This window comes from Nycticebus coucang, chromosome 10, assembly GCF_027406575.1.
Source record: "Nycticebus coucang isolate mNycCou1 chromosome 10, mNycCou1.pri, whole genome shotgun sequence".
Taxonomy (NCBI): domain Eukaryota; kingdom Metazoa; phylum Chordata; class Mammalia; order Primates; family Lorisidae; genus Nycticebus; species Nycticebus coucang.
Window position 1 is genome coordinate 82,571,848 of NC_069789.1, and position 22,421 is coordinate 82,594,268.

At 40.7% G+C, this 22,421-nt stretch overlaps 1 protein-coding gene across 3 annotated transcripts in view; it reads left to right on the forward strand.

Annotated features, from left to right (window-relative positions):
- Positions 1–1,807: 1,807 nt before the first annotated feature.
- Positions 1,808–22,421, forward strand: part of NPHS2 (NPHS2 stomatin family member, podocin) — a 216,566-nt gene continuing 195,952 nt past the window's right edge. For 2 of the 3 annotated variants that reach the window (XR_008382938.1, XM_053604122.1), the window contains exons 1-5: positions 1,809–2,171; positions 6,019–6,122; positions 13,059–13,131; positions 15,441–15,523; positions 19,364–19,567. Coding sequence is in view for 2 of the 3 variants with exons in the window: in XM_053604122.1 (XP_053460097.1) it covers positions 1,898–2,171; positions 6,019–6,122; positions 13,059–13,131; positions 15,441–15,523; positions 19,364–19,567 (738 nt within the window). In the remaining variant the exon portion in view is untranslated. Of the gene's footprint in view, positions 2,172–6,018; positions 6,123–13,058; positions 13,132–15,440; positions 15,524–19,363; positions 19,568–22,421 lie in introns of all 3 variants that reach the window. The other variant, XM_053604123.1, reaches the window with a different exon arrangement.

Sequence of the window (22,421 nt, forward strand, 5' to 3'; positions counted from 1 at the left end):
CTTTTCCCTCTATGGGCCAAATGTAGCTTCAGAATTTTTCCCAATGTAGCATTTTAGGAAGGACCTATTAATTGAGGCAGTCACTTGGGAAGAAACATTTGTCCTCCCTTATACATCCCTTGTAATAATCAGGATTACAGAGTTAAAAAATATTTTAATCTTTTAATTACTTTATTCTCAATGACCTAATTTGCAACACATGAAAGTAATGGAATAGTTTTTCCAAACCCACTTGAGTTACTTCAGGTCTTCACTCCTTAATAAGATTTTCGAGAGAGGAAAAAAAAAAGCTATTACTGTGTGAATTCAATAAATACTAAAAAATAAAAAATAAGTGAAACTTAATACCATCATGTGACCTGAGCATTTTGTGTAGAATCATAAATCTTGTGAGATGGGTTATTTAGACCAACCTCCTATTCAGTGAGAAATTATTATTTCAAGTCCCTCAGAAGAGGGAGGGGCAGCTCCCTAGTTTGCTGCTAAATCCGGCCTGGCCAGTGAATCTTGAAAGAACAAAAACTTCAGCCTTCATCTAGGAAGCAAGAGAGCAGGGCCTGGGCAGGGACAAAAGTCCCTTTTCTAAAAACAGAAATTACACCAGATCCCTTCCCTTCTGTGACCTTCAATAAGCACCTTATCATCAACAGGTTTAAGTATTAATTGTTATGGGGTGAGATAAGGACCACCTACTCAAATTAGAATTTCAAAAAGGAGTCTTTTATTAACGGGGGTGGAGGGAGCGCTGTCTCTCAGCAAAGTCTCAGCAGACTGAGTGAGAGAGCATTGAGGGGTCTGAAATTGGGATTTTTCTAGTCTGAAAGTTGGCAATTAGAAGCAAAAAGAAAGCTGGCAAAAGAAGCAAAAAGCGAGCACGGGGTCACGATGACCCATTTTCCAGAAGCTAACCTTGCAATTTAGCGGTTTAGCCAATAGGTAACATAAAGGGCAGTTAGACAACAAGGTAACATGCAGATCTAGCAACTAATGCATAAGTAAAACAATTTGTCACAGCACAATGTACCGTCACGATGAAAGTTAGCTCCTTAACTTTCATCATGACAGTACTTGGTCCATTCCTTCTTATCTTGTTCTGTTCCAGCCAGATCCCGACCAATCTAAGAGTAATGGTGCCTGTCATCATTTCAGAGTTATGGTATTCTCATCTTTTTTGGCCTTTCATCTTTTATCCTACACAGCCCTCTGGTGCAAGTCGGTGGCCGGGGATATCTATCTTATGGGGGTGATGAGGCTGCTGGCAGCCTTCTCAAATAAAAACAAAGAAACATAAATAATAACAGAGAGAAAAGTAATCTCAAAGGAAGTTTTCTTTCTCTCCTTTAAAAATGTATTAATAAATACTGTCAGGAGTAGTGAATGCATTAGCAAAAACGTAGGGCCAGGATAGAAAGTAAAAAATAAGTAGGAAAAGGGGAAGGGCGCCCTTGAAAGGACTCCAAAGGGGAAACGGGTGGGGGTGAAGAGAAATTCCTCATTTTACCTTACAGTCACCCTAATTACACTTAGAAACTCTTAACTTATTCCAGACCACTTCTACAAATCATAAAGCAAAGTGCCATCACCCCTTCTGCGATTTGCGGGCTTCTGTGGCATTTCAGGCAACTGAATCTTTACAGCTCAAACCTTAGTGGCACCAGTTAGCGTCGCCCCAGTTCTCCCGGGTGGGCGGCGCGGCCGGCAGCTCCGGAGGCGGCGGCGCGCGGGTTCCCGCCGAGCAGAGCCAGGTGGGGGAGGGGCGACCTCCCGCGCCCCGCCCCGCCCCGCCCCCACCCGACAGTCTTTATAGTCCCGCCGGCGCTTCTCTGCGGACCTGTCGGCGACTCTGCGGGGACCGAGGTCCCGGGCCCCAGCCGCGTCCGCCCGGGCAGCTCGGAGCATGGAGAGGAGGGCGCGAAGCTCTTCCCGAGAGGCCCACGGGCGAGGCGGCGGCGGGTCCCCCCGCAAGGAGAACAAGAGGGCGAAAGCCGAGCGGGGCGGCGGGGGCCGCGGGCGCCGGGATGCCAGGCCCGAGCGCACTGGCTCGGGACGGGCGGGGAGCCCGGGAGAGCCCCCAGCGCCCGCCGCCACCGTGGTGGATGTGGATGAAGTCCGCTCTGGCGAGGAGGGCACCGAGGTGATGGCGCTGCTCGAGAGCGAGCGGCCGGAGGAAGGTAGGGCTGCAGGCAGGTCGGGCCCCGAGTGGAGCAGCAGTCTTTCCAAACGCCCCAGAGATGTCAGATGAGCGGGAGTGACTCGCCTCACCCGAGAACCCCCGAAGCCAGAGCAGACAGGCTGCGGGACTCCTAGGCTCCCAGGAAGTGAAAGGCATGAATTAGGATCCCAGCTACCTGCTACAGAGCAGAACAATACCAGTAACATCACTAAATACCCTTGGTCTTGAGGGCCAGCCCTGAGAGAATGTGGCCCAGGTTGGGGACCAGTCAACGTTGTGAAAGAACCATGAAATTGATTTCTGTGGCCCTGGAAGGGCATATGGGTGCCTAATTTAAGACATGTATGAGCTGGTGGCTCTGGGCAATTGTGTGGCTTATTCTTTTCCCTTCTTCCTCATCCCTCAGTGTAATTTGCATTTTAAACTTCTTTGGAGATGATGATCATTATTTCTGTAAAAAAAGAAAAAGTCAGATACAGAAGAACCAAGCTGAGAAGAGCCTACCTGAGTTTAAATCACAGTTTTACTAGTTGCTAGCCCTGCAATCATAGGAAGGACCTTAACTGTCTGTCTCAGAGGGTAGTGGTGAATATAAAATTAGAAAAGGCACCCAAAACACTTTTTACGCCTGGAGCAAAACACTTGCTCCATTTTAGCAGAATCCTTGCAAGCCAAAAAGAGGAATACATAGAAGGGTGTCTCTTTTGTTTCTCTAGGTGAAGCAACTCTTAGGAACAATTTACCTCCAGTCCTCTTTACAGGAACACAGTGCATCAGAAGAAGTACAAGTAACATTACTAAATAGCTTTGGTCTCAGGGGCCAGCCATGGATGGGATTTAAGTAGTAGGATGACAGATGTTTAAAAGAAAGTAAATAAAAATAGTGTGTTATATTGATTTGTCCTAACTACAAAGTTTTGACATTTCCTGGTTACCGGTAATGCAGTACATGCTGGATTACTGAAAGCTACAATTAGATTTCTACAGTTGGGATGTAGTTTAAACAGACTATATTAGTGCTGTTTTGCCCAACTGATGCCCTTTCATCAGTGAGAAACTTCTAGTTGTTAAAGAGTTGTGTTCAATGCAATATTGAAGTCAGAGGGCTTATAGCTGTTGTGTGGCAGTTCACGGTGGCAGGGTTGGCAAGAAAGGGAACCATTTATGGAATCCCTCCTAGGTGTACACTGGGTGTTGTACTGAGTTATCTAATCTCATTACAGAGGTTGAAACAGGCTCTGAGAAGTTAAGTAACTTTCCCAGTCCTATATCTGGGAAGTGGAAAGCCAGAATTCCAGAGTGAGACAGTCTGATTAAAATGCCCTCCTTTGCATGGTGCTGCCCTAGATTTCTGGTTGTGGTCCCAGCTACCGACTATCTGTGCTCTTGGGAACCTTCGTGGGCCTCAGTATCTCCAGCTGTAATGTAACTACAGCAAGAGACCTCAACAATGGGTGAGCAGTCCCACCAAGGACGAGGCAGCCTTTGCATCAGGGAGGTTTTCCTGGTTCCCCAAGAATGGTGCCTCCTTTCTCTCCCTTAGCACCACACCCCCATAAGCAAGGCTACTTAAGCCGGCATCACCTTTCTAAAATTTGGGACATTCTTGGACTATGTCTAATGGCTCTTTCTGCTTCACCTTTTAATGTTTCACTATTCACTTAAACCAAACAAATTGGGTATTAAAGGAGCTTATTCCAAGAGAATAATATTTTGTGGGTAAAGAGTTAGGTTTGAGTATAGAAATCAATGTAGGAAGAAAGTAGAAGTGGATAGTGAAAACGACTTAAGTGTGAAAAAAATTTTTTTTTCAGACAAAGACTAACCCCAAAGTCACCCTCGGGTTGAGTGCCATGGCGTTATTGCTCACAGCAACCTCAAACTCCTGAGCTCAAGCGATCCTCTTGTCTCAACCTCCCAAGTAGCTGGGACTATAGGTGCACCACAAAGCCTGGCTATTCTCAGAGACCAGGGTATAGCTCTTGCTCAGGCTGATCTCAAACTCATGAGCTCAAGTGATTCGCTTGCCTCAGCCTCCCAGAGTGCTAGGATTATAGGTGTGCGCCTCCGCGACCCATCTTAGAAATTGGTTTTCTATCGACATCCCTTTTGAGGCCTTTCTTCACTTATAAAATGTAATTTTGTATGTATGTACATTTAGTTTTACTTGCCACAGCTGCCACTGGTAACAGAAATACATTCGTTAACTAATTAAAATGGCAATGCCAAAGTGATTTCTTACGTATTTGTCTACTAATTCTCTTCTAGCATAATATAGCTTGTCTAATATTTGCTTAAAAGAATGAGAAAGAACAGATAAATTGTCTTTGACTTTAGAAATACTAATTCAGATCTGCTGGGGATTCCATGTGAAATAAATATGATTTCTTACAAAAAAAATAAATAAAAAAAATAAAATGGCAGTGATACTGTTAGTATCTTGCAGATTATAAAAATTAATAGGATGTTGGTAGAGCAGCATTTCCCAAAGTAGTTTCCATGAGAATAAGTTCCATAGAATGTCAATGAGTGTTCTTTGGAGAAAATACTACCTGGCCAAATGTTTCAAAAACACTGAAGAAGGTTAAGAATGCTACTTTACTGCAGAGATTCTCGGGAACCTTTTCCTTTGTGGGACAGCCTTTGGGAACTGCCATACGATGGCATTTAGTGGTGATTTTGCTTTTTGTGCCAATGCCGTTTACATATTTGTCCTCTTCAAATGATCTGCGTATCAATTTGGTGATGACCTTTCCAAATAGGAAAATCAATTTTTTAGGCTTACCAATTAATTATTTTTTTCCTTCTCATCCTTTAAAAATAGGCTTTTTACCATTTCCTAATCATTAGTCACCCTCTAGTCCTCTCTGAGATTTTTTAAACTAGCAAATAGTATATTTTCATTTTTCTAGTCATTAGAGATTAAAGTTCTTGAGATTTCCATAACAATTACACTTAAGTCACTTTCACTAACCACTTCTACTGTCTTTTTACATTCAACAAAGATTTATTGAGCACCTACATTGTGTTAGGCACTATTCTAAGCCCTGGGGACACAGTGTCAACAAGATGAGCCCCCAAGAAGCTTGTGTTCTTGAGGCTGACTGTCCTTGATACCATGTCATTTATCACTCAAGTATAGAAGTTCTGCACCCCAGTTCCTTATAATCTTTTCACAGACCTTAGTATGGTAATATTACCCCATAGAGGTGATTTTCAATGACTGGAGCTCACAACCTTAATATAAAGAAGAGAGAGCCTGTAATGGAGTAATTGCAGATATTAGGGCAGGTACTGAAGGGGAAGTTATTTCATAGACTATGAGCCCCTGGACACATATAGTTCAAAGCACTTCAAATACCAAATAAACCTGTTATATGTAAAGCACGGTTTAGTGTTTTATGTGTGTATGTCATTTTATCTTTATGCCAGAGACAGAAGATATAACTGTCATGAGCCAGTTATTATGAGATGGTCATGAGAAACTGGCATCCCCATTGTATAGATGATGAAACTGATGGTATGAAAAGGTCACGTGCCTTGCTTAAGGTCATATGGATATGAAATGGTGGAGCCAGAACGGGAACCCAGAGCTTCTCCCCAGATTCTGTGCTGTTCCAATGTTCTGTGCTTTCCAGGAGCCTGCTCCACCTTCCATAGACCCCCACAGACAGCATCCCAGGCCCTGGGAATGCTGACTACTCTGAAACCTGGCTCATTCTAATATTTCTAGGAAAATCTCCAAGCTGCTCTGACCCCAGTACCACGAACTGAACCAACAAATGCAAGTCAATGAATATGGTGGTTTCAATATAATTATTCTTTTGCTTTTTTTTTTTTTTAAGGCATCAAGACCTCTGGTTTAGGAGCCTGTGAGTGGCTTCTTGTCCTCACTACCCTGCTCTTCATCATTATGACCTTCCCTTTTTCCATCTGGTTCTGTGTAAAGGTAAGATTCTGTGAGGCCCCAGTAGATAACTACTTGGTGCCTGTCACTGGCCACACCATGGCCACTCCCATCTCCGTGTTTTGGTACATGCTGTCTGTCTGTATGGACATCCCTAACTCACCTTCCAGGAGAGCTCTTCCTCCTTCAAGACCTTCCTCCACAGTTAGTGAAGCCTTCCTTGACTCCCCCAGACTGGCATTCCCTTCCCTGTGCTCCTGTGTTACTCTGCTTTCACTTCATTCTAGCACTCACCACACATAAGATATTTGTTGACATCCTATCTCTCCCATTAAACTGAGAGGCCCTTCGGGGCAGGGGCTACATCTAGTTCATCTGCACTTGGTGACAAAAGACTGACCCAGAATGGCGCAGGACATCCTCCTCTCACACTTCCAGGGAACTTCTCTGGCTGCTTCTCTAGACCATGAGTGATGACTGTCTTTGGCCCAGAGGTAGTGACACATGCCTGTCCCTGAAGTGAGTGAAAGCCTGTATCAGTTTGGAAAGCACACACCAAGATGGAAGTAGAAGAGAGAGGGATTTATTGGGATGCATTGCCTATGAAAGATTAAGGAGAGAAAGAACGAGAGTAGGCAGGGGAAGCCTTCAGACGGTGAGGCAGATCTGACACTTGTGAGGTGGGAAAAGGGAGGAAATATTGAGCAGAAAGAGCCTTAAACTGTAGTTCAGCTCTCAGAAAGTCTTGGCCAGCCCAAAAGGGAACTCCAGAGCAAAGTAGGAGTCCTATGGGGGGCAGAAATGGCAAGGCCCTAGTACCCTGACATTTTTAGTCATTGTCTGGAGCTGCCAAGGAAGAACATGACCTTGATAAGAGCCTACAGATGCTGGGGCTATTTTGGGTTGAACTCCTTATGACAGGCAATGACTCTTCCCCTTCTTCCCCTCCCCACTACTCCTCATCTTTCTTCTCTTTTCCTCTAGCTCCTCCATGAAAGGGTGCTGACTTTTGTCACATGCATTATGGACATCTATTGAGATGATCACATAGTATTTGGTCTTCATTCTATTGCTATGGTCTACTATATCCATTGATTTTTGGATGTTAAAATCCCACCGGATCATGCTGTGTCATCTGTATTATATATTACTTGATTTAGGTTGCTAACAGTTTGTTGAAGAATTTTGCATCTATATTCAGAAGAGACATTGGTTTGTACATTTCTTGCAATGTCTCTGTCTTATTTTGGTATCAGGGTAACACTGGACTTAATATGTTGGGAAAATTTCCCTACGTTCTCTATCTTGGGAGAATTTGTGAAAAATTGGTATTAATTCCTTGTTAAATGTTTGGCAGAATTCACCTGTGAATTCTGAACTCCTTTGGTGGGAAGTTTTCAATTTTTTAAATTATTTTTAATTTCCCCCCCAGCTTTATTGAAGTATTTTGACAAATAAAATTTATATATATATAAATGTATTTTTTAAGGTATACAATGTGATGTTTTGATATGCATATATATTGTGAAATGATCATCATAATCAAGCTAATTAGCCTATCACTTCATGTAAGTATGATTTGTGTGATTGTGTGGGGTGAGCATACTTAAGATCTAACTCTCTTAACAAACTTCAAGTATACGATACAGTATTATTAACTATAGTCTTCATACTGTAAATTAGATCTCCAGAATGTACTTTTCCTACATAACTAAACCTGTACCCTTTGACCAACATCTCCTAATTTCCCTCACCTTCATCCCCTAGCACAAAGGTCACTATGAAAGTTTTGAGACAGACTGTGTTATAGCCCATTATTTTACTTCCAAGAAATACAGTCCATAGTGGTGTTTCTGATTTACCTGTCCAAGTTTTGACTTGCTAAATTAAAGTTGCATGTGTGGCTCAAAGGAGTAGGGTGCTGGTCCCATATACTGGAGGTAGCAGTTCAAACCCGGCCCCAGCCAAAAACTGCAAAAAAAAAAAGTTGCATGTGTGTGGCATTCAGTCTTTGGCAACTATGGAGGTGGGAAGAGATCCCTTTTGTGGGATGATTTTCTATGATTTTAAAAGTGGGTTAAAGGGCTCAGCGCCTGTGGCTCAAGCGGCTAAGGTGCCAGCCACATACACCTTAGCTGGCGGGTTCGAATCCAGCCCATGTTCGCCAAACAACAATGACGGCTGCAACCACAAAATAGCCAGGCATTGTGGTGGGCGCCTATAGTCCCAGCTACTTGGGAGGCAGAGGCAGGAGAATCGCTTGAGCCCAGGAATTGGAGGTTGCTGTGAGCTGTGATGGCAGGACACTCTACCCAGGGCGACAGCTTGAGACTGTCTCAAAAAAAAAAAAAAAAAGTGGGTTAAAGGAGTCTCAAAGCCTTGAGTGTTTGCAGCAGGCTTCCAGGGACCTTACGCCTTCCCAAATGACATTTTTTCAGTGGTTTAAAGAATTTAGAAGAGACTGAATGTCATTGAAAGATGAGGAGAGAGTGGGTATCCGGTGATCTCAGTGACTGAGGAAAACATCACCGCTGTGGAAAAACAGTGTGCAAAAACAATTGAGTGACATTTTAGGACATTGAAGAGGCACTACAGATTGAATTGCTAGCAGTGTCCAAATCCTACACGATTACCTTTGAGTTGGGCAAGTTTAATCCCAATGGGCACCTCCCACTTTGACAGCTGAGCAAAAGTGCATCTATGTTGAATTGTGTGAAGAAGGGCTGGTCACATGCGACAGTGGCAAGTCTAGATGCGTTTCTGACATCATTAATGGTAATGAAACCGAGATTTGCCAGTTTGATCCAGAGAATAAACATCAGTTGACAGTGTGGACTTTTTTCCCTGGTGAAAATCTACCAACAAAAGTGAAGCGGCCCCAGAGTGTTGGAAAGAAAATGGTGACAACTTGCTTCTCCAAAAGTGGTCATGTTGCAACTGTCCTTCGGGAGGAATGAGGTATTGTTACTGCTCAGTGGTACACACAATATGCTACCAAAAGTTTTTGGGAAGCTTCAAGAATGGAGGCCAAGGGTGGGACTGAGGGGCACCACCTTACACCATGACAATGCATCTATCCACGCAGCCCTCATCACCACTCAGTTCCTGGAGTCCACAGAGGCTAAACTTATGACTTATTCACCCTACAGTCCTGATCTGGACCCATGCAATTATTTCCTGTTCCCTACGGTAAAAAATGTGTGGACGGTTCTCCAGGCCTGAAGAAGCCATTCATGCCTACGAGAAAGAGTTTACAGCACTTGAAGAAAATGAGTGGAAAGAGTGTTTTCAAAAATGGTTTACAAGAATGTAAAAGTGCGTAGAATGTCGTGGCAATTATTTTGAGAAAATACAGTGATCAAAATGAGTTTACATTTCTTAATTTTTGTGTATCTCAAAACTTTCGTAGTGTCTCCCACAAGTCACCATTCCTCTTTCTGCTTCAATGAATTCAACTTTTTCAGATTCCACATGTAAGTATGATCCTGTAGTATTTGTCTTTCTATGTCTGGCTTATTTAACTTAACATAATGTCCTCCTGGTTCATCTAGGTTGGAAATGGCAGGATTTCCTTCTTTTTAGAGACTAAATCATATTCCATTGTGTGTGTGTTTGTGTATATATACACACACATATATATACACATCACATTTTCTTTATTAATTTGTCTGTTGTTAATGGACACTTAGAATATTTCCATTTGTTGGCTATTGTGAATAATGATGCAGTGAATATGGGACTATGTATCTTTTCAAAATACTCATTTCATTTCTTTTGGATATATATTCAGAAGTAGGATTACTGCATCATGTGGTAGTTATATTTTTGATTTTCTAAGGAACCTCCATACTGTTTTCTATAATGGCTGTGTTAGTTTATATTCCCACCAACAGTGGAAAAGGGTTCTTTTTTTCTCCACATTATAGTTAGTTTTAAAACTATTAATTCAATCTTTTACTTACAGGTCTTTTCAGGTTTTCTTTTTCTTCCAGAATTAGTTTTGCTAGTTTATGTCTCTATAGGAATTTGTCCATTTAATCTAAGACATCTAATCTGTTGGCATTCAGTGGGTCATAGTGTTTTTTCTTCTAGTCTTTTTTATCTTTGTAAAGATAGTAGGAATGATACCCTTTCATTCCTAATTTTGGTAATATTGAGTCTTCTCTTTTTACTTCATCAGACCAGCTAAATATTTGTCAATTTTGCCGATCTTTTCAGAGAATCAACTTTGGTTCTATTTATTTTCTCTATTGTTTTTCTATTTTCCATTGCATTTATTTCCACACTGGTCTATATTATTTTTTTCTTTCTATTTACTTTAGATTTAGTTTGCTCTTTTTAGTGTTTTAAGCTGGAAGATTAGGGTAGTATTTTGAGATAGTTCCTCTAAGTGCACTTTAGTTGTATCCCATGCATTTTGGTATCTTGTGTTTTTGTTTTCTTTCAGCTCAAAGTATTTACTCATTTTCTTTCTAATTACTTCTTTAACCCATTGGTTAGACTGTGTTGTTTACTTTCCACATACATGTGAATTTATTAGATTTTCTTATTTATTTCTAACTTAATGTCATTATTATCAAAGACATACTTTACATGATTTCAGTCCTTTTAAATCTGTCAAAGTTTGTTTTCTGGCCTAATATACAATCTTTCCTAATGATGGTTCATGTATGCTTGAGAAGAATGTGTATCCTACTGTTTTGGTTGGAATTATATATGGATGTTTGTTAGTTCTATTTGTTAATAGTGTAGATCAAGTATTCTGTTTTTTGTTGATCTGTTTAGTTGTTCCTTCCATCGTTGAAAGTGGTGTATAGTTTCCAATTATTATTACTGAATTGTCTGTTTTTACCTTCAGTTCTTTTGGTTTTTGTTTCTTGTATTTTGGAGCCCAGTTTTCAGGTACATATGTATTCGTAATTGTTATACTTCCCTAATCAACTGTTATCATTATACAGCATCCCTCTTGATTGCTAGTAATATGTTTGCTTGTTGTTTTAAAGTCCATTGTGCCTTTATATCTACTAGTATATCCGCTCTTTCTTCCCTTTAGTTACTGTTTGTGTGATATCTTTCTCCATCTTTTACTTTCAATCTATTCGTATCTTTGAATATAAAGTATGCCTCCTATAGACAGTGTATAGTTGGCAGCAGGCTCTTCCTGAAGGGTTGTCTGAGCATCTGCATGACTGCCACAAGATTCAACACTGGGCTTGGTGCCTGTAGCTCAGCTGCTAGAATGCTGGCCACGTACACTGGGGCTGGCAGGTTCAAACCCGGCCTGGGCCTCCCAAACAACAATGACAACTACAACAAAAAAATAGCTGGGCATTGTGGTGGGCACCTGTGGTCTCAACTACTTGGGAGGCTGAGGCAAGAGAATCACTTAAGCCCAAGAGTTTGAGGTTGCTGTGAGCTGTGAGGCTATGGAACTGTACTGAGGGTGACATAGTGAGATTCTGTCTTAAAAAAACAAACAAACAAACAAAAAATACCCAATACTGATTTAGTATTTGATTTGGTGGAGAGGCTCTAACATGGTAAACCCTAAGAAGCCAATTAGGTAAAAGAAAGAAAAGCAGAACCAAGCAGTTAATTTGAGCAAGGTCTTGAAGGAATAAGACTCTCCTTTATGGCTGGGAAGAATTTGTTTCTCCCAATAAAAGAAGAAAAGAAACAAGTAATGCTGGGAAACCAAGCAGTTGGGAATTGCTGGGCATACTCTGGGAACCAAACCCAGTCATTTGTTCTTGTTTCAACAAGCAAGGTAATGTTCTGGCACAAACAAGACATGGTTCCTAACCTCAAGGGACTTGAGGAACCTGTTACCTTAAGAAACATACTTGAGGGTGGTGCCTGTGGCTCAAGGAGTAGGGCGCCGCTCCCATATGCCAGAGGTGGCAGGTTCAAACCTAGCCCCGGCCAAAAACCAAAAAAAAAAAAAAAAGAAACATACTTGAAATGCCTTTACTCTGGTCTCTATTACATTTTTATATTTGGCTAGTTATTATTCAAGTAAGCTTTTTAAAGTATAGGAAGGCTAAGAAAGGAAAATGGATTGTCTACAGTCACAACTAATTCCTTCCTTGATTCAGTATTGAATACTTACTATGTATCAGGTATTGAGAAGAAATAATTAATTCCATACCATTAAGGAGTTCATAGTCGGGTGCAATAAGATATATATATAAACAGACCAGCAAAGTTAATGATAAACAAGCAGTAGAACTCAGGTTTGGGGCCAGAAAGAAGGGTTTATTTTTAAAGTTGTGTGCAGGAATTTTCCTATTTCTCTTCTAATAGATAGACTTTTCTACACAGAATCTTCGTTTTTGTCACTTAAAAATACCTCTACACATTTTCAGTGCACACCCAGTTTTTCTAGATCTATCACCAATGAGAACTGACAAATTAAAATCCAATAGAGTGATTTTTAAGCAGCCTGAGAAAACACTTCAGTTTGAAATAATTAATAAGTAAAATATTACAAGTGGTATTAAATAGTCACAAATCACTGGGGGGCAGTCAAAGAAATGGGAAAACAAACTGTGCCTGACTGCCCCCACCTTTGGCATATGACTGTTAAAATATGTTCCCTCTTTCTGTTATATACACATACTACCTACACACATGCACTTACATATATTATACACACACACACAAATAAGAAGTCATAGCAAAATACAAGATTAAACCTGCCCTGATGAGATTTCTTTGATTTGGGGAAAGTTGGACATGGTGTAAGCATTAGTTTTTAGATAATTGTGAGTCTTTAATCAAAATTCCATCCGTGGGCTCAAGCATGACCACTATATTTTTAATGGTTTCTCAGATTCTACTTTTACTAAGTGTAGATTTTGGAACTTTAAGTATTAATAGAAATTTTTTCTTAGTTCTTAAAACTAAGCCTTTGTACCAAAGCCTTTTGAAGACTTTTTCTTTCTCGGAGTAATTTAAAAGTTTTAAATTTCTCTTCAGGTTGTACAGGAGTATGAAAGAGTAATTATATTCCGACTGGGACATCTGCTTCCTGGAAGAGCCAAAGGCCCTGGTAAGAAACACCTTTTTTATTTTTTAACACACCACCTCCTGACTTGCCAGTTTCTTCAATCCATACATATTTGTTATCTAGACCTCAGATTACATGAGGTGACTTGATTCATGATATCTGCATTTTCCAATGTGTTACTTGTAATACAGGTTATTAAGAGATTCTTCAGAGAGCATTACTCCCAGGTCACAGGAGGCCAAGAGAAAGAATGAGAGCCCAAATGCTAGGGCCAGGCTGGCTGGAATAGCAAGTCAGTTTAGGACTCGTGGCTGGGGACTGGTTTGAATAAATGTGTGTATGATCAGAGTCCTGTGAATACTGAGAGAAAAGCTGAGCTACTTCAGAAACCAAGGAGTCAGACCAAATCATGGGAGATAGGCAAAGTTCAGCATCTAAGTAACAACTTGGTCTTTAATTGGCGGGGTTTAAGAAACATAGACTGAGCACTTCTTATGTTTCAGACACTGTATGATCAGAGATATGAATATGGAGGAATAAGGCATAGGCAGAAATAAGGCGACTCCAGGACCTTAAAACCTAGTGGAGTTGCTGTCCAGAAGTCTAAGCTGTTAATGGGGCACAGAGAGTAGTATGGTTAGTCTGAAAAGTCTAGTAGTTGTAGTTTGGAGATCCAAGCCAGTCAGTAAGTTATGAAAAGGAGCAAAGTCCCACTGTGCATATATATTAGAGAAGGTCTAAGTTCCAAAGCTGGGCCTGTAGAACCCGGTAGATAAAAGAGACCACGCTAAGAAACATAAATCAAGAGTATGAATATTTGGAACCAATAGGTGGGTCCATACAACATGTCAAATCTATGAAGTGCAGAACAGAATTGTCTTAACACAATAATTAAATAAATGAGATGAAACCCTATATTAACTAATTTGATCTAAGTTTTCCAAATTGTATATAAAATCAGCACATTGTACATTAGTACAAATGCACTAATGTATACATGATCTATGTGTATATGACTTAATAAAAAAAAAAAAAGTAGAACAAGACTCTGTAGTTCCTGAGACATGGGAATCTTGTTCTGGCCCTGGTTTTTGGAACCTTCTTGATTGGGGCCAAGAAAGGCTAATAGCTGGGCTGCTCCTTAGATAGATCCTGGGCTCTGTAAGGCACTGCTTCTTCCAACAAAGCTTTGGCTCTTATAGGAGCCCATAGCAACCAATGGGCTCTCCTCAGCAACCAAGACACATTGGGTGGGTAAGGACTAACGAGCCAACCAGAAGGCCATCATGATATTGCTATTCTGATTAATTCTGGAGTTCATTTTTTTCCTTAAGAGATGAGATCTTGCTCTATCACCTAGGCTGTAGTGCTGTGGCCTGATCATAGCTTACTGTAGCCTCAAACTCCTGAGCTCAAGAGATCCTCCTGCCTCAGCCTCTTGAGTAGCTGGGACTTACAGGCATGTACCACCATGGCCAGCTTAGTTTTTTATATAGATGGAGTTCTCACTGTGTTGCCCAGGCTCGTCATAAAGTGGGGTTTACATTTTAAGAAATACCACACAGAAGTTGCTGGCTCTAATATTTGACACCTATATATATATATATATATATATATATATATATATATATATACTCATGAATTCAAAAGCAATTTTAAAGAGGACCTAAAAAGTGCTAGCTCAGACACTAATAATAGTATATAGGACACTCAGAGAACTCCTAGAGAAGGGACAGACATAACTAAGATCTGGAGGGCTCAACACCATGACTCAAGTGACCACACAGGGCTGGGCACAGTGGCTCACACCTGTAATCCTAGCACTCTGGGAGGCTGAGCAGGGTGGATTGGTTGAGCTCTTGAGTTCTAGACCATCCTGAACAAGACTGAAATAGAAGAATTATCCTGGCACTCCAGCTATTTGGGTTGCTAAGGCAAGAGGATCACTTGAGCCCAAGAGTTTGAGGTTGTTGTGAGCTATGACACCACAACACTCTACCCAGGGTGAAAGAGTGAGACTTTGTCTCAAAAAACAAAAAATAAATAAATCAATAAAGTGACCACACAGCTTGGTCTGCTAAGGATAATCCCTTTTACATTTGTTGTTCTGGATTAAGTTGTAATAGTACCCTCCTTTACCCTCAAAAGTATCTCAGATTAAGCAACACATTATATGGTTAACCTTAGCTACAAAAAAGACCTTGTAAGAGTGGAGGTGGGGTTGCCCAATGGTCTGTGTGTAGTTGGAGGCCAAGAAAAGCAATGCAGTATGCAACCTTACCCTGAAAAATAAACCCCAAACATCTCCATGCTAGCTATTCACCTGTCACTTCCCCACCCACTTCTTCTAGGTCTTTTCTTTTTTTTGCCCTGCCTGGATACCTACCACAAGGTTGACCTCCGTCTCCAAACTTTGGAGATACCCTTTCATGAGGTAAGCTAATGGGTGGCTTTTGCTTTCTCTCTATATTTTCCATGGCCTATCTACCAACTCTGGCCCAGGAAAAAATGACTATTTATGCTCAGAGTAAGAAAGAAAAGTAGAGATATGGACTACATCAGATTTTAAAACCTTTGTGCATCAAAGGACACAATCTACAGAGTGAAAAAGCAACCCATGGAATCTGAGAAAATAATATTTGCAAATCATATATCTCATAAGGGGTTAATATCCAGGATATATGTAGAACTCACACATCTCAATGACTAAAAATCAGAGGACATTGCGATGGTTACTCGTATGTGTCAAATTGGCTAGACCATCATCATTTGACCTATATTTGGATGTTATTGTGAAGGTATTTTTTAAGACGAGATTAATATTTAAATCTATAGACCCTGAATAAAGGTCTATAATGTGGGTGGGCCTTATCCAATCAGTTCAAAGCCTCAAAAAGAAGACTGATTTCCCCTTGAGGAGGAGGGAATTCTGCTGGTAGACAACATCAACCCTTCCATAGCATCAGCCTGAAGATTCTGGACTTACCAGCTGTCACAATAACATGAGCCAATTCCTTAAAATCAGTCTCTCTCTTTCCCCCCCTACTCTCTCCCCTTCCACATATACATATACATATGTGTGTATATGTGTGCCATATGTATACATATAAATATATGTGCATACAGACACACATTCTGTTCTGTTTGTCTGGAGAACCCTGACTCATACAGACTTCAAAAGGCATTTCTCCAAAGATGGCATACAAAGAAGATGAAGATAGAAATGGACAATAAACATATAAGAGAGTTAACCATCACTAATTACTGGAAAATGCAGATGAAAATCACCATAAGATACCACTTCATACCCATTAAGATGGTTACTATAAAAAAAAATAAGTTTTGAAGAGGTTATAGAGAAACTGGAATCCTTGTGCACTGTTGATGGGAATGTAAAATTGTGCAGCCACTATAGAAAACCGTATAGCAGCTCCTCAAAAAGTTAACAATAGCATGACTATATGGCCAGCAATTCCATTTCTATATACATCCCTAAAAGAATTGAAAGATCTTGAAGAAATATTTGTATACCTATGCTCGTAACAGCTTTATTCACAACAGCCAAAAGACAGAAGCAACCCAAGTATCCACTGACACTAAAAAGTAAGAAAATTCTGATACATTCTACAATATGAACGAACCATGAGGATATTGTGTTAAGTGAAATAAGCTAGCCATCACACACACAAAAAAATACTGTATAGTCCTACTTATATGAGGTACCTAAAGCCGTCAGATTCGTGGGGACAGAAATTAGAATGGTGGTTTCCAAGGGGAGGGGGAAATGGGGAACTTGTTTAGTGGGATTCAGTTTTGCAAGATGAACAGAGTTCTGGAGATTGGTTGCGTAAGAGTGTGAATGTACTTAATGCTACAGAAGTGTATACATAAGGTGGTAAATTTTATCATATCCAGTTTATCATTACAATATTTTTAAAAAGAAAAATAGAGCTAATATTCACATTTGTCTATCAGTTATTCAGATTTTTAAGTCTTTCCTAAATTCTCTCTCCCTTTTAGTCTGAGGTTCTTTCTCATTCTTTCTTTTGGTAAGTAGAAATGACAGTTTTTTGAGAAGGTTACTTTAAATAATAAAATTAAACAAAAGGAAAAAATAAAACTTATCCCTAATCTATCTCGGAGAGATATTTGTACGCAGATGTTCACAGGAGCATTATTCATGACAGCTAAAATGTGGAAGCAACACGTGATTATCAATAGATAAATGGATAAGCAAAACGTCCTATGTACTACAATGCAATAGTATTTAGCCCTAAGAAGGAAATTCTGACATATGTTGCAATACAGATGCTAAGTGAAATAAGCAGTCATAAAAAAGTAAATACTGTATGATTCCACATACACGAGGTATTTTAGTAATCAAAATCATAGAGACAGTAGAATGCTGGTTGCCAGGGGCTGAGGGAAGAGAAAATGGAGAGTTACTATGTAATGGGTACAGAGTTTCTGTTTTACAAGATGGATGGTGGTGACAATGTCACAATATTACGAACGTATTTAATATCACCGAACTGTACACTTAAAATGGTTAAGATGGTAAGTTTTGTTATATGTATTTTAACACAATTTATAACATGGAAAAAACCTTTACCAGTAATCTTGTTACCTACAGATAACTGTTGATATTTGGAGTATATCCTTTCAGACTTTTCTATGTATGTGGTTATAGTTACAGACAGGTGCGTGTGTGCATGTGCAAATGTGTCATACCATATAAACCCCTTTAACATGACTTTATATACAATAATTATGATCATCTTTTCATATATTAGCTATATTTCTACTTCTTTATTTTAAAGAGACATGCAGCATTTCATTGTGTAACTGTATCACAATTTATTCAACTAATTCCCTGTTAATGATGTTAAATTCTTTCCAATTTTATATCCTAACAAACAATACTGTAAATAATATCCTTATAGCTAAATTCCTAAAATATGTCCTTATGATAAATATCTGAAAATGAAAAAGTTGAGAATATGCTTCTTTTTAGGACTTTTGATATGTATTACCAAATTGCCCCTAGTGTACACTCCAGCAACAATACATGAGAGTGCTTGTTGCCTAGAATATGCTTCTCTTCTAGCACATTTCTTCTGATTCAACTTAGAAAGACCTGTTACAGAATCAACTGAATGTTTTCCTATAAGAAAAATTATTCCTGGGCAGTGCCCGCTGCTCAGTGGGTAGGGCACCATCCACGTACCCAAGGCTGGTGGGTTTGAACCTGGCCTGGGCAGCTAAAACAATGACAACTGCAGCAACAACAAAAATAGCCAGGGATCAGTGCCTGTAGCTCAGTGAGTAGTGCGCCAGCCACATACACCAAGGCTGGCGGGTTTGAGCCCTGCCCAGGCCTGCTAAACAATAATGGGAACTGCAACCAAAGAATAGCCGGGTGTTGTGGCAGGTGCCTATAAGTCCCAGCTACTCGGGAGGCTGAGGCAAGAGAATTGCTTGAGCCCAAGAGTTTGAGGTTCCTGTGAGCTGTGATGCCATAGCACTCTACCGAGAGCAACATAGTGAGACTTTGTCTGAGACAAAAAAAAAAAAAAAGTAGCCAGGCGTTGTGGTGGGAAGTCCCAGTTACTTGGGAGGCTGAGGCAAGAGAATCGCTTAAGCCCAAGAGTTTGAGGTTGCTGTGAGCTGTGACGCCATAACACTCTGCCCAGGGTGATAGCTTGAGACTCTGTCTCAAAAAAAAAAGGAAAAGAAAATTATTCCTATAAGAAAATACAAACTGATTTAAAGAATTCCTTTAAGTTGTGAATTCATTAGTATATTTAATAAAAACTCCATAATTTTCAAGTCAGGCATGGTAGCTTATACCTGTAATCCTAGTACTTTGGGAGGCCAAGGTGGAAGGACCGCTTGAGCCTAGTCGAGACTAGCCTGGGCAATAGCGAGACCCTGTCTCTACAAAAAATAGAAAAATTATCCAGACATAGTGGTGCATGCCTATAATCCTAGCTTCTTAGGAGGCTGAGGCAGGCAGATCACTTGAGCTCAGGAGTTTTGAAGGTATTGTGAGCTATGATGACACCATTGTACTACAGACCAGGCAACAGTGAGACCATGTCTTAAAAACAAACAAACAAAAAAACGTGTATTTTGAATAAAGCACAAGTCAGCTATTCTTCTTTTTTCCTTGCTATAATCATAGGCTAAGAAAATTATCTTTGAATATCCTCTATCCTCACTGGGAAAGGAGCCCAAGAATTAAGACTGTCATTCAAACTTTTTTTCTGCCTAGGTTGTGACCAAAGACATGTTTATAATGGAGATAGATGCTGTTTGCTACTACCGCATGGAAAATGCCTCTCTCCTTCTAAGCAGCCTTGCTCATGTGACCAAAGCTGTTCAATTCCTCGTGCAAACCACCATGAAGCGTCTCTTAGCACATCGATCCCTCACTGAAATCCTTCTAGAGAGGAAGAGCATTGCCCAAGATGTAAAGGTACTTACCTAAATTTAATATCGAATATGTTGAAATGTCTTTTATTCATCTGTGTATTGGCCATTTATTAAATCTTCCATGTTCCAGGCATTCACTGTTCAACCTGCCATCCCTTAGGGAGTTATATCTAGTTGGGAGGTTGCCAAATTTGACCCTTAGTCAAATATAGTCACTAGGATGGTTCTGGTTAGTCAATCATTGCCACAGTTTCTGCTCCTGGATGTTGATAGGAGTGGTGGGGCTGGTGGGGATGGACAGGAGGTGTTGGTGGTATACGGAGCTGAGAAGGCCTGGTTCCTGGGAATTTACATTCTAGCTGAGGAAACAAGCATAATGTGTGCAAAGCTAAATAACAAGTTTGAGTAAGACTTTCATATAACAGAGGTAAGATGTCCCAGACCCTTACATGATTAATTACCCCATTGATTGTTTACATTTAGTTGATTTAGAATTCAAGGAGGGGAGGAGAGCAAGAATTGCCTGCCAGGCACCTCATGGGCCCCACAGGCAGCAAGCCCAGAAATCTCATCCATGGCCACAGTAGGTACCTTTAATTCTTACCAAGACAAGTTGGCAAAAGGTATTAAGAGAGGTGAGAAGAAGGCAGGATTCCAGGCAGCTGACCAGTCAAGTGGCAATCACCAGCATTAACGGAGCCTGTCACTGAAGCCCTGGAAGCACCCACATGCAGAACTGGGCTAGAAGGCTATGAATCATGTCTAGAGGGAAGGAGGACCTCTGTTATAGGGACCCTAAGAATCAAAGGCATTGATAATGATTCTGCTTCATGGGACATCCCCTTTCACCTTCTCTTCCTTGTTCGTCCCTCTCCTCTAAAGTCCAGATGCTTGGTATTCAAGCTTGCCTTTGTTACCCTGAATTATAAAGTATATCCAGATGTTCCTCAACTTACAATGAGGCTACATCACAAAAAGCCCATCATAAAGTAAATATCCTAAGTCAAAAATGCACTTACTGCCCTAACAAAGCCATCATAAAGTCAAACAATCATAATTTGAACCATCATTAGTATTTATGTTAAGTCTTCCCAGATTATAAACTCCATAATGGCAGGAACCATATTTTATCCAATTCTTTGTTCTCAGCATGGATTTGTTACACAGCAGACAGGTAAAGTTTTTTGGATGAATGAATAAATGCCAATAAATGTCATAGTCTCACCTCTTGCCATTCTTCCCCCACTGGATCTAGGACCCTAACCTACTCAGCACTTTTCCAGCACTCAGCACTTTTACATATGCTTCTTCCATGCTTCCTCTGGGGCTATTTCCTCTACATGGAATGCTTCCCTTTTCCCCACTTGCAAAATCTTATTCATCCTTTAAGACACCCTCTCCCCTGTGATGTCTTTATCGACTTTCCTTACTCTCCCCAATCTCCCAAATTAGTCATTCTTCTAAGTGTTCTTGCTGCACTACTCTATTTAGCCACTAAGAAATCACTGGAAAATATGTTTAAAAAAGAAAAGAGTGGCTGAGCGTGGTGGCTCATGCCTATAATCCTCGTACTCTGGGAGGCCAAGGCAGGTAGATGGCTTGAGCTCAGGGAGACCAGCCTGAGCTAGAGTGAGACCCCCATCTCTAAAAATAGTGGGTGTTGTGGTGGGCACCCATAGTCCCAGCTATTGGGGAGACTGAGACAAGAGGATCACTTGACCCCAAGAGTTTGAGGTTGCTGTGAGCTATGATACCATGGCACTCTACCACTGGTGACAAAGTGAGACTCTGTCTCAAAAAAGAAAAGAAAAGAGTTTGGGCCAACGGGGAGAATTCCATGCCATGCCCCTTTTTTCCAGAAGCCACAGTTCATTTTCTTCCCTCTCCTATTTGTAACTTTCACAGGGGAGTAAGGGGGAGGGGGAGAAGCAGGGTGAAACTGATGCTACCAGCAGTAAGGAAGTGAAAACACCCTGTGAGTGAAAGCCATTTGAAAGAGAGGCAAGAGACTTTGGTTCTCCGATAGATGTATTTTAAAACAGGTTTAACAAATATACCATCTAGAGTAGTGTCTGCTGCTTCTCTAGCAAATTACTACAAACTTGGTGGCTTAAAACAAATAAAAAAAAATATTGTCTTAAGAGTTTAGAAGACCAGGATCCAAAGTCAGTTTTACTGGGCTAAAGTTAGGGTGTCAGCAGGACTGATTCTTTCTGGACATTCTGAGAAGAGAATCCATTTATTTGCCTTTTTCAGCATCTAGGGGCTGCCTGCTTTTCTCAGTTAGTGGCCCCTTCTTTCATCTTCAAAGTGCATCATTCCAAATTCTGCTTCCATCATCGTATCACCTTCTCCTCTTAGTCAAATTTCCCTCTGCCTCCTGTTTATAAGGACACTCGTGATTACATTTAGGGCCCACCTGGGTAATCCAGGATAATCTCCCCATCTCTACTGGATCACTTAATCACATCGGCAAAGTCCCTCTTGGGGTAACATTCATAGGTTCCAGGGATTAGGACAGGGGTCCTCAAACTTTTTAAACAGGGGGCCAGTTCACTGTCCCTCAGACTGTTGGAGGGCCAGACTATAGTTTAAAAAAAAAAACTATGAACAAATTCCTATGCATACTGCACATATCTTATTTTGAAGTAAAAAAACAAAACAGGAACAAATACAATATTTAAAATGAAGAACAAGTAAAATTAAATCAACAAACTTAATCAGTTCCATATTTGTCACTGCTAGTCATAACAAGCGATGCAAGTGTGCATCGGTTAGTCCCGAGACTGAGAGGAGGAGTTGAGAGACAGAGAGGAGGGGAGTCCGAGAGTGCCGCACACATTCCACACATGCGCACTGTGGGCCCGCGACCAGTCTGCTGCGAAGCAGGACAGGCA